The sequence below is a fragment of the Felis catus genome, chromosome C2, assembly GCF_018350175.1.
Source record: "Felis catus isolate Fca126 chromosome C2, F.catus_Fca126_mat1.0, whole genome shotgun sequence".
In the NCBI taxonomy this organism is placed as follows: domain Eukaryota; kingdom Metazoa; phylum Chordata; class Mammalia; order Carnivora; family Felidae; genus Felis; species Felis catus.
In genome coordinates this window covers 48,987,730-49,000,647 of record NC_058376.1, presented here as the reverse complement: position 1 = coordinate 49,000,647, position 12,918 = coordinate 48,987,730, and the positions used below count along the sequence as shown (strand labels likewise).

At 37.9% G+C, this 12,918-nt stretch overlaps 1 protein-coding gene across 5 annotated transcripts in view; it reads left to right on the top strand.

The window, feature by feature from the left end:
- Positions 1 to 12,918, top strand: part of IMPG2 (interphotoreceptor matrix proteoglycan 2) — an 85,076-nt gene that overhangs the window by 4,421 nt on the left and 67,737 nt on the right. For 3 of the 5 annotated variants that reach the window (XM_045036859.1, XM_045036858.1, XM_045036860.1), the window contains exon 3: positions 10,747 to 10,913. The exons of 1 other annotated variant lie outside the window; for it this stretch is intronic. In XM_045036859.1, the coding sequence (XP_044892794.1) occupies positions 10,747 to 10,913 (167 nt within the window). Of the gene's footprint in view, positions 1 to 8,274; positions 8,353 to 10,746; positions 10,914 to 12,918 lie in introns of those variants that run through there. One more of the 5 variants, XM_045036861.1, reaches the window with a different exon arrangement.

The following is a 12,918-nucleotide window of genomic DNA, read 5'->3' as shown; positions in this document are numbered from 1 at the left end:
GAGAGACAGAGCATGAAGGGGGGAGGGGCAGAGAGAGAAGGAGACACAGAATCGGAAGCAGGCTCCAGGCTCTGAGCCATCAGCCCAGAGCCTGACGTGGGGCTCGAACTCACGGACCGCAAGATCGTGACCTGAGCTGAAGTTGGACGCTTAACCAACTAAGCCACCCAGGCGCCCCTCCTCCTACTTTAAAAAATTATATTTGTAGGTGGACTTTTAAAATATAACTTTATTGAGGTATACTTTGATGGATTATTGCTGCATATTTAAATTACATAATCTGATTAGTTTTGACAAACATATTTACCCTTGAAATCATGCAGTTAAGATAATGAATGTATCACTCACCACTAAACATTTTCTTATTTGCCTTTGTAATCTGTCCCTCTCAGCACTTTCCTTTATCCCAGTACTGAGGCAACCTAATCTGCTTTTTATCACTATGGATTGTTTGCATTTTCTACACTTTTATATATAAATGTAATCATATATGTACACTTTTTTGTCTGGCTTCTTTTGCTCAGTGCAATTATTATTTCGAGACTCATTTGTGACTTTTTTTTTTTTATCAGTAGTTTGTTTCCTTTTATCATTGAGTATTCTATTTTAGGGATATACCACATTTTGGGATATTAGGGTTTTTTTCAGTTATTATAAAGAAAGCTGTCGTGAACATTTGCATTCAAGTTTTTGTGTCAACAAAACCTTTTGGTTAATAGTGCAATGGCTGGAGGGCTGCCTCGGTGGTTCAGTCAGTTGGGTGTCTGACTTTGTTTGGCTCAGGTCATGATCTCATGGCCTGTGAGTTCGAGCCCCACGACGGGCTCTGTGCTGACAGCTCGGAGCCTGGAGCCTGCTTCGGACTCTGTGTCTCCCTCTCTCTCTGCCCCTCCCCCGCTCAAGCTCTCTGTGTCTCTCTCAAAAATAAACATTAAAAAAAATTAGAAAAAAATAGTGGAATGGCTGGGTCTCATGATAGGTGTATGTTTAACTCTTTATGAGGTTGCTAAACTGTTTCCCAATGTGGCTGTATCACCTGCACTGTATTAGAGTTCCAGTTTTTCCACATCCTTGCAATACTTGGTATAGTCATTTAAACTGTAACCATTCTAGTGACTATGAAGCAATTGTGGTTTTAATATGCATTTTCTTAATGGCTAGTGATGTTGAGCACCTTTTTCATGTGCTCATTTACCATTTGCTTATCTTTTTTGGTGAAGAGTTTATTCAAATATTTTGCTCATTAAAAAAAAATAATTGGGTCATTTGTCTTATAGAATTGTAAGAGTTCTTAATATATTCTAAATACAAGCTTTTTGTCAGATACATGTTTTGCATACATTTTCACCCAGTGTGTGGCTTGTCTTTTGCTTTTCTTAATAATATCTTTTGAGAAACAGAAGTTTTCAATTTTGATGAAGTTCAACTTAAAAGGTTTTTTTTTTGTTTTTTTTTTGGGGGGGGGGTCATGCTTGTTTTTGGTTTTATCTAAGTTTGCCTAACCCAAAGTCAAAAGAATTTTCTATCTTTTCCTGTAAAAATTTTATAATTTTCAGGTTTTACATTTAGGTCTATGATCTACTCTGAGTTAATTTTTGTATGTAGGGTATATGGATCAGAGTTAAATATTTGCATATGCTTAGCCAATTGTTCCAGCACCATTTATTAAAAAGATTATCCTTTCTTGCCTTTAAGGCTTTGTTGAAAAATCAGTCTTCTGTATTTAGTGAGTCTATTTCTTCATTTTCTTCCACTGATCTATATGCCTGTTTTTATGCCAATACGACACTGGCTTGATTACAATAAGTCTTTGAATCAGATAGGGAAGGTTCTTCAACTTTGTTCTTCTTTTTCCAAATTCACTTCGTAATGCTAGGTTCTTTGTGTTTCATATAAATATTAGCATCAGCTTGCCAGCTTATACAGAAAGGGTGGCTGAAATTTTGATTGGGGTTGTGTTGAATTTATTGATCAATTTAGGAAGAATTGTCATCTTAACAATATTGGGTCTTCTACTCTATGAATGTGGTACAGCCCACCATTTACTTAGGTCTTCTTCAATTTCTCTTGACAGTGTTTTGTAATTTTCAGTGTATAGGTCTTATAGCTCTTTTTATCAGATTTATATATTTTTATTTTTTATGCCATTGTTAATGTTATTTTAATTTCTTTTTAAAAAATGTTTGTTTATTTATTCTGAGAAGGAGAGCACGAATGGGGGAGAGGCAGAGAGAGAGAGTGGGAGAGAGAGAATCCCAAGCAGGCTCCTTGATATCAGCACAGAGCCCAACACAGGGCTCAAACTCATGAACCATGAGATCATGACCTGAGCCAAAGCCAAAAGTTGGGCACTTAACTGAATAAGCCACCCAGGTGCCCCAATGTTATTTTAGTTTCTGATTGTTCTTGCCAGTATAAGAGGCATACAACTGCATTTTGTATATTGGCCTTTTATTCTGTAATTTGCTAAATTCAGTTATTTGTTCTAGTAGCTTTTTTGTGTATTCCTTAAGGTTTTCTACAAAGATGATTATTTGCATATAAAGATAATTTTAGTTCTCATATTCCAACTTATATGCCTTTTATTTCTTGCTTTATTGCACCACATTGACTGTTGTATATGTTTTGGGTACCACGATTCTGAGAGGAAAATAAGACTTTGTTCCATAATGGATTTCTATTTACTGGATAAGACGCACAGCCTGAGCCCTAGTAAAAGGATTAAAGACAGATTAAATGCAGGCCCTTCGTTATTCAGAATACTGTCATCCATATTTTGCTTTCCTCCAGCAGTTTTCAGGGCAGGTTTTCTCCACCACAAGAGAGACATTTATAGATCAGTTATCTTCTCAAAAATAGAAAGTTACCTTTAGCAGTCACTAAAGGCTACATGAAAATTGTGTCACAAGGGTGGGACTTCAGAACAGGTCTAATTCTAGGCCATAATGAAGTATGTGGCAATTATCTCTGGTGGTGCTTTGCCCTTCTTAGTACCTCTTTCCCTGGAATCATGATGATTTTACTGTTTACTGCCTGCAGTGTCCTGTTTAGGTTTCCCCTCTCCGAGCTGCATGAATGCTCCAGACTTCCTCCCAGTTCTCTTCCTTTATCAAAATGTAAGTGTTCTGAATCCTGTTATCCCAAGCTAGTTAATTGGACCTTCTTGTCAGATAGCTCTTAACTGGAAAGCTATTGGATAAATTAAGGATGTATTACCTTTCTGGAGGGAATTACATTTTTTTACAATTTTATTGAGACATAATTTACATATCATCCAACTCATCCATTTAATGTATAGAATTCAATGGTTTTCTAGTATATTCACAGAAACCTGCAACCATTATCACACTTAGTTTAAAAATACTACATCACTTCAAAAAGAAACCTCATACTCTTTAGTCATTACTCTCTTATCCCTCTTTTCCCCCTACCCCTCTCCCTAGACCTAAGCAATCATGGATCTGCTTTTTACTTCTATAAACTTGTCTGTTATGGATATGTCAAATAAATGAGATAATATAATATGTGATCTTTTGTGACAGTCTTCTTTCATTTTGCGTAATGTTTTCAAGGTTCATCCATGCTGTAGCATGTATCAGTAGTTTATTCTGTTTTATGGCCTAATACTATTTTCTTGTATGGCTATACCACATTTCGTGTATCCATTTCTTAGCTGATGGGCACTTGGGTTGTTTTTAGCTATTTAGGTGTGTACCTAGGAGTAGAATTTTGGGATTTTATGGTAACTCTGTGTTTATCCATATGAGGAAGGCCAGATAGTTTTCTGAAGTAGCTGCACCATCTTACATTCACAACAGCAGTGTGTAAGATTCTGATTTTTCTACATCTTTGCCAGCACTATGATTTTCCTTAAAAAAAAAAAAAATTACAACCATCCTAGTAGGTGTGAAATGATATGCCCTGGTTTTGATTTGCATTTCTCTAGTGATTAATAACATTGGACATCTTTTTATTTGCTTTTTGGTCATTTGAATATCCTCTTTTGAAGAATATCTTTAGATCCTTCCCTATTTTTTAATTGGGTTTTTTTTTTATTATTGAGTTATAACAGTTCTTTATATATTCTAGATACAAGTTTCTTATTGGATAAATGAATTGAAAGTATTTTTTCTCATTCTGTGGGTTGTCTTTTCACTTTCTTGAAGGTGTCTTCCATGTACTAAAGTTTTTGTTTTTGATAAAGTCCAATTTATCTATTTGTTCTTTTTCAAAATAGTTTTGGTTATTTAGATTCCTTGTAATTCCATATGAATTTTATTTTTCTTTATTTTAGAGAGAGAGTACAAGCAGGGGGAGAGGGGCAGAGGAAGAGAAAGAGAATGTGAGGCAGGTGACACACTCAGCATGGAGCCCGATGTGGGGCTCATTGCCACGACCTGAGCCAAAATCAAGAGTCAGACACTGAACCGACTGAGCCATGCAGCCACCCCTCCATATGAATTTTAGGACTAGCTTGTCAATTTCTATAAAGAAGTCAACCAGTGTTTTGATAGGATTGCATTGGATCAAGTTGGAGATATTACTATATTAATAATGTTAATGATTCATGTCTGGATGCTTTAATTTGCATTTCTCTGAAGATGAATGATAGCACTTTTTCACACATTTATTGGCTTTTTGTATCTCTTCCTTTGTAAACTGTTCCAGTCTTTTACATGTTTTTTTTTTTTTTTTTAATATTTATTTTTGAGACAGAGCATGAGCGGGGTAGGGGCAGAGAGAGGGAGACACAGAATCTGAAACAGGCTCCAGGCTCTGAGCTCTCAGCACAGAACCCGATGTGGGCCTCGAACCCACGAACTGTGAAATCATGACCTGAGCTGAAGTCAGACACTCAACAAACTGAGCCACCCAGGCGCCCCTTTTACCTGTTTTAAAAATTGGATTGTTTGACTTTTTATTAGAGAGTTGTAGAAATTCTTTAAATATCCTAAATACCAGTTCTGTGTCATATATGTATTTTGAATATTTTCTGCCAGAGGTATCATTTGCCTATCCATTTTTTATTAATAGTGTCTTTGATAAATAGTTGTTAATTGTGATAAATTCTAATTTCTATTTTTTTCTTTTATAATTGCTGCTTTTAAAAAATTTTATTTTAGAGAGACAGAGCAAGCAAGGGGCAGAGAGAGAGAGAGAGAGAGAGAGAGAGAGAGAGAGAGAGAGAGAATCTTAAGTAGACTCCATGCAGAGCCAGATGCATGGCTCGATCCCACAATCTGTGATCATGACCTGAGCCAAAATCAAGAGTCAGACACTCAATCAACTGAGACACCTAGGTGCCCCTATAGTTGTTGCTTTCTATGTCCTGTTTATGAAAGCTTTGCCTATCCTCAAGTCATATAAATGTTCTTCTGTCTTTTCTCTTAGGATCTTCATAATATTAGCCTTCATATTTCAAATTATTTTCTGTGTGTACTGTAAATAAGTTATTGAGATTTTTTTTTCTTTCTATAGAGATATATAGTAAAACCTTGGTTTGTGAGCTTAATTTGTTCTAGAAACATGCTTATAATTGAAAGCACTTGTATATCAAAGCAAATTTCCTCATAAGAAATAATGGAAACCCAAATGATTCATTCCACAAGCCAAAAATATTCATATAAAAATGATTACAATACTGGGGCACCTGGGTGACTCAGTCGGTTAAGCGTCCAGCTGTGGCTCACGTCACGATCTCACAGTTCATGAGTTCAAGCCCTGCATCATGCTCTGATAGCTCAGAGCCTGGAGCATGCTTTGGATTCTGTGTCTCCTTGTCTCTCTGCCCCTCACCTGCTCATGCTCTGTCTCTCTCTCTCTCTCAAAAATAAACAAACATTAAAAAGATTAAAAAATATTACAATGCTGTAATATAATACAAAATAATAAAGAAAACACAAAATAGAAGGAAAAATAACCGCACTTACCCTTGAAAACCTTCGTGGCTGGTGTGAGGGAGACAAGAGAGAGGAGGGTAATTGTGTAGGACTTTCCCTATCACTAACAGAATCACTGCTATCTATTGGCTCAGTGGAATCTTCTTTTTGGCCATAGGGACAATTGTATACATTCGCACAGATGTTGACTACAATACAGTATTAATAACCTTTTGTCATATGCTGTATTTAAGGTAACCGGCAATAAGGCAGCAGAGGAAAGGGTCTCTATCTGCAGGCAGCCTGACCTAGAATGAAGCAAAGCATTCCTAAGCAAACTCTTGTATGGAAAAGCAAAGGACTGTCCACAGGTGCTTTGAAGTGGCAAAAAATGCTTTAGTGCCAGTTGTGGGCACCTACCAACATTCTGAAAAATCACTGATTGCTTCCAAACACCACAGCCTGAGATTGAGCATCTGAGCATGGGAGAGGATCACCCACAATCCTGCAGTGAGAGAGAGAGAGAGAGAGAGAGAGAGAGAGAGAGAGAGAGAGAGAGAAACACCACTGGCTTAGTTGTGATCATGTGACACTAGGCATCATGTGCTACTCGTATTGCCATTCATTGCTCGTTTATCAAGTTAAAATTTAAAGTGTTTGCTTAACTTGCAGAACACTCACAGAACAAGTTACTTGCAATCCAAGGTTTTATTGTATGGTTATTCAGTCACAATATATATTTTTTTAATATATGAAATTTATTGTCAAATTGGTTTCCATACAACACCCAGTGCTCATCCCAAAAGGTGCCCTCCTCAATACCCATCACCCACCCTCCCCTCCCTCCCACCCCCCATCAACCCTCAGTTTGTTCTCAGTTTTTAACAGTCTCTTATGCTTTGGCTCTCTCCCACTCTAACCTCTTTTTTTTTTTTTCCTTCCCCTCCCCCATGGGTTTCTGTTAAGTTTCTCAGGATCCACATAAGAGTGAAACCATATGGTATCTGTCTTTCTCTGTATGGCTTATTTCACTTAGCATCACACTCTCCAGTTCCATCCACATTGCTACAAAAGGCCATATTTCATTTTTTCTCATTGCCACGTAGTATTCCATTGTGTATATAAACCACAATTTCTTTATCCATTCATCAGTTGATGGACATTTAGGCTCTTTCCATAATTTGGCTATTGTTGAGAGTGCTGCTATGAACATTGGGGTACAAGTGGCCCTATGCATCAGTACTCCTGTATCCCTTGGATAAATTCCTAGCAGTGCTATTGCTGGGTCATAGGGTAGGTCTATTTTTAATTTTCTGAGGAACCTCCACACTGCTTTCCAGAGCGGCTGCACCAATTTGCATTCCCACCAACAGTGCAAGAGGGTTCCCGTTTCTCCACATCCTCTCCAGCATCTATAGTCTCCTGATTTGTTCATTTTGGCCACTCTGACTGGCGTGAGGTGATACCTGAGTGTGGTTTTGATTTGTATTTCCCTGATAAGGAGCGACGCTGAACATCTTTTCATGTGCCTGTTGGCCATCCGGATGTCTTCTTTAGAGAAGTGTCTATTCATGTTTTCTGCCCATTTCTTCACTGGGTTATTTGTTTTTCGGGTGTGGAGTTTGGTGAGCTCTTTATAGATTTTGGATACTAGACCTTTGTCTGATATGTCATTTGCAAATATCTTTTCCCATTCTGTTGGTTGCCTTTTAGTTTTGTTGGTTGTTTCCTTTGCTGTGCAGAAGCTTTTTATCTTCATAAGGTCCCAGTAATTCACTTTTGCTTTTAATTCCCTTGCCTTTGGGGATGTGTCGAGTAAGAGATTGCTGTGGCTGAGGTCAGAGAGGTCTTTTCCTGCTTTCTCCTCTAAGGTTTTGATGGTTTCCTGTCTCACATTCAGGTCCTTTATCCATTTTGAGTTTATTTTTGTGAATGGTGTGAGAAAGTGGTCTAGTTTCAACCTTCTGCATGTTGCTGTCCAGTTCTCCCAGCACCATTTGTTAAAGAGGCTGTCTTTTTTCCATTGGATGTTCTTTCCTGCTTTGTCAAAGATGAGTTGGCCATAGTTTGTGGGTCTAGTTCTGGGGTTTCTATTCTATTCCATTGGTCTATGTGTCTGTTTTTGTGCCAATACCATGCTGTCTTGATGATTACAGCTTTGTAGTAGAGGCTAAAGTCTGGGATTGTGATGCCTCCTGCTTTGGTCTTCTTCTTCAAAATTACTTTGGCTATTCAGGGCCTTTTGTGGTTCCATATGAATTTTAGGATCGCTAGTCACAATATTTTTTATAGTTTCTTTGAATCACTTTATTTCATAACCAGACCTTACAGATGTTCATTTTTTTTTTTTTTTTTTTTTTTTTTTTTTAGTTTTTACCAACCTAGACTTTCACCTTTGCATTGTCTTCTGGTGGGCACTAAATTTTCATTTGGAAGTTTTAGGATGAAGAAAGGAAGAACTATGAATCTGCAGGTGGTCAGCTCTGTCTCAGTCAGCCTTGGCTGGATTCTTCTGTATACTGTATGATCACAAGTTCGAAAGAACAGTTATAAGGATGCAGTTAGTTCACTGAAAGAGAAAACTAAGTTTGCAAACAAAGGTTTATTTTAACCCTGAAAAATCAATTGATGGAGAAACTTTAAATATTCATATATTTTCCTCTCTGTTAAAACTCGAGTCTTGTTCTTTGGCTTAGACTATCTTCTTCCATCAAACAACTGTCAGACACCCAGAATCCATTATGGTTATAACACTGATATTCATGTAGCACTATGTGATTTATAAAATACTCTCACAGGTAGGTAGGTAAGGCAGTAATCATTTATTCAATTAAATAAGAGGGATGAGGGGCGCTTGGGTGGTTCAGTCATTTGAGCCTCTGACTCTTGATTTTGGCTCATGTTGTTATCCCAGTGTTGTGGGATTGAGCCCGGTGTCAGCCTCTGTGTTGTGCATGGAGCCTGCTTAAGATTCTGTTGCTCTCCCTGTCTCCCCGACTCGAGTTTGCTCACTCTGTCTCTCGCTCGCTCGCTGTCTCTCAAATAAATAAATAAAGCACATTGCAGCGCTGACCGGCTAGGTAAGTTACCTGTGGTTATGAAGCTGGGGCTAGAATTTAGATCTGACTCTGTGAGTTCAGGGGCTCCACCTCAATATGTTACTGCATAAGCATTCAGCTTTCTTGAGATGAAAAATAATGGTCTTGATCTCTGTGCATTTAAACCCTTCTCTCTCCCTTATCGCTCTGCTCCTCTTCCCTCCCATCTCAGTCTGTCTGTTGTCCACAGTGTCTGGCATTTGGCCAATGAAATGGTTACAGGAAACCAATATACTTAATGTATACAAAATGTGCAGACAGTCTGTTTAGCATCCATTCAGATTTGATGCTTTGGAATAACTTAGCAGATAGACTGAATTTGTTTTTAATATAGTAGTACATTTTTCCTAAAAATCATTAATTTTTTAGTCCTCATATCGTAAAAAAATTTTTTTGAGTGTAATTGACATACAATATTAAATTAGTTTCTGGGCGCCTGGGTGGCTCAGTGGGTTGAGTGTCTGACTTTGGCTTAGGTCATGATCTCACAGTTCGTGGGTTTGAGCCCCATGTCAGGCTCTGTGCTGACAGCTCAGAGCCTGGAATGTGCTTTGGTTTCTGTGTCTTCCTCTCTCTCTGCCCCTCCCCCACTTATGCTCTCTTTTCAAAAATAAACATTAAAAAATAAAAATAAATAACTAAACTTTCAAATATACAAGGTGGTGATTCTGCAAGTTTCTACATGATGCCATGCTCACCACAAGTGTAGCTACAATCTGTCACCATGCAATGCTATTACAATGTCATTGACTCTATTCCTTATGCTGTGAGTTATATTCCTGTGACTTATTCATCCCATAACTGGAACCCTATATCTCTCACTTCCCTTCACCCATTTGGTATCCTCCCACCTCCCTCCCCTCAGGCAACCACCCGTTTGTTCTCTACTTCTATCTTTTTTTTAGTTAATAGATTTTAATGTTTAGAGAAGTTTCAGGTTTACAGAAAAATTGAGCAGAAAGTCCAGAGAGTTACCTATACTGCCACTCTTCCACACACACATTTTTCCCTCTTATTAGCATTTTGTATTAGTGTAGCACATTTGTTACAATTGATGAGCCAAAATGGACAGACACACTATTCTTAATTAGAGCTCGTATTGTGTTTTGAGAAACGTATAATGATGTGTTTCCATTATTACAGAGTCATACAGAGTGACTTCCTTGCCCTAAAAAAACCACTGTTCTTCACCTCTTTGTCTTTCCCTTCCCCCAGCCCCTGGCAACCACTGATCTTTTTACAATTTTCATACTTTGGCCCTTTCCAGAATGTCACATCATTGGAATTATACAGTATGTAGCTTTTTCAGACTGGCTTCTTTTACTTAGCAATATGCATTTAAGTCTTCACCATGTCTTTTCATAGCTTGAAACCTCATTTATTTTTATCACTGAATAATACTGCATCATATGGATATATCACAGTTTGTTTATTTTTTTGCCTTTTTAAGTATTTTCAACATCTGCTTCACTCTCATAAAGCACAAACGTGGATTTTTTTTAAGAGATGGGGGAAAAAAAAAACCCTGCCTATTAGAAAGTGAATTAAATTCCTCTGTAAAGGAAAGGAGTGGGGAGTGCACATTCTCTTCATATCTGAAAAGTTTAAACTGGACATACATAAACAGAAGAACTTTGAGAATCATTCCTATGTCCTTCTAGAATGGACACTGGGCAAGAGTGCCTTGGAAATCCGAATAAATAGGTTCATGATCATTGTGAGAACCTGAAAGTACTTTCCATAAAAATTCCTCTTTGTCTGTTGTCCAGTGTGTCAGGAAGCTGTCTGGGAAGCCTTCCGGACATTTTGGGATCGACTTCCTGGACGTGAGGAATATCGTTACTGGATGAATTTGTGTGAGGATGGAAACACAACTATATTTGAAATGGGCACAAATTTTAGTCAGTCTGTGGAACATAGAAATTTAATTATGAAGGTAAGTGTACTAACAAGGGCAGAATTGCTGGACTATTGTATGAGTGCCTACACACAGCTCAGGCTTGAAGGAAGAAAGAGCAACACCAAACACCTGCATTACTTTTGTTGTTGAATTAGGCTATTTGAGTGAGCTGCCATAGGGCATGGCCGAGTCTTTGTATCCCTAGCTCTGGCTGTTAAAATGAACATTGTTAACCCAGTAAGAGCCTCGGGCTTATGTTTATAAATGTAAATATTTGGAAATAATACTCAGCAAAGGTTTAGGTTAAGAGTATAAGTCTGCGAGAGTCACTCTTGCCAAGGTTTTGCATATTATCAATTCAGAGTAGCTACCAATGACACTAAGATATAGTTCATTGAATAAATGTTTAGTAAAGTATAAATATGATTCTACTTAATGAATTTGCTTACTTATTTTCCTTCTTTTAGAGCTATCTTATTCTTAGCAAAGGATAAATAAGCATGCATATAGACAAATTACCTGCCCACCTTTCCCTTTTCATGTAGCATGCATGTATTCATTATGAGAAAATAGAGAGTGAGAAGGGGGAGAGGCAGAGAGAGAGGGAGACAGAAGAACCAAAGTGGGCTCCATGCTAGCAACAGAGAGCCTGATGCGGGCTCTGTCCCATGAACCTTGAGATCATGACCTGAGCTGGAGTCGGACACTTAACCAACTGAACCACCCAGGTGTCCCTCTTCTGTTATGTTTTTAACTGCTCAATATTAATAAATATGAGAATAGCTACCAGTTATGTATGTACCATGTACCAGGCCACATATTAAGCTTATTAAAAGCATATTTAATAACAACTCTACAAGGAGTTACTAATATCCGCAATTTATAGATAAGAACATTAGGCATCAGAGTTATTCCTTACTCTAGATTATAAAACCAGATGGGCTGGAGCTTAAAATCAAACATAGTTTTCTTTTTTAAAACAGTTATTTTTTTACCCTTTACCATTGGGCCTTCCTTCTAGTCATTACCACTTTTGCAAATTGCAGTGGCTAATATGGAATAGCTATTAACTGAAAAAAAAATACGCATATCTGCACACATTTATATTTATGTCAGCATTGCCCATCTCAGTTGTGTCCACAGTATGGAAGCAGTTGACATAGCAGCAAATACAGATGATGTATAGCAAATGTATAGCTAGTATTAGCATTAACAATAGCCTCTTGTGATATTACATTGGAAGGTATTTTTTTTTTTTACAAGTGCAACTTCTAGATTGGTAAGATCTAAAGGTGTTGGAAATACACTTTCAATGATTATTTAGTACAACATGGAGACAAAGGGGGGTGATATGAGACCTGGATTGAATCTTAAATAACAAGTATAAGTGAGCTGAATGAGGAGTTTGGGATGAACAGTCCAGACAGAGGGAATAGCACAAGCCAGATGTTGGTAGGGAATGACTTGGGCCAATATACAGGAAGGGTAGACAATAAGTGACAAGAGATCAGACTGGAAGCTGGAAGAGTAGATAACTCTGGGGATGATAAGAAACTGTTGATGTGGAAATGGGATTCGGAGCCACTGGCCAAGAAAGAATTCTTCAGGTATCTTTGGTGCAAAATGGTGGTTTTATTACAGAACAAGTGACAGGACCTGTGGGCAGGAAGACCTGCCCTGGGATTGCCCTGAGTAACTGATTATATACCTGGGACTTGGGGGAGGTAAAGTCGAGGGGAAGTTTGCAAAAATATTTTTCTAATGCTAAAGAAGACTCACAGGATCCTGAAGGCCTAGCTATTGTCAAGCTAAGGTTGTTTTTACCTCAAGCGAAGCATTGACATTAAAACAGTTGAGAGTTCCTGAAGAAATGTCATACTCTGCCTGTCTCAAGTGTTTGTCAATGGGCTGCAGGTTATAAGGAAATCTAAATTTATCTACATTTCTTCTGCCTTTGTTCTCCACATTATAAGTAGGTGAGTCACAGAGGCTGATTGGACAGTTTTGAATTAAAAAGGTCATTATGGTTTCTATACACCAT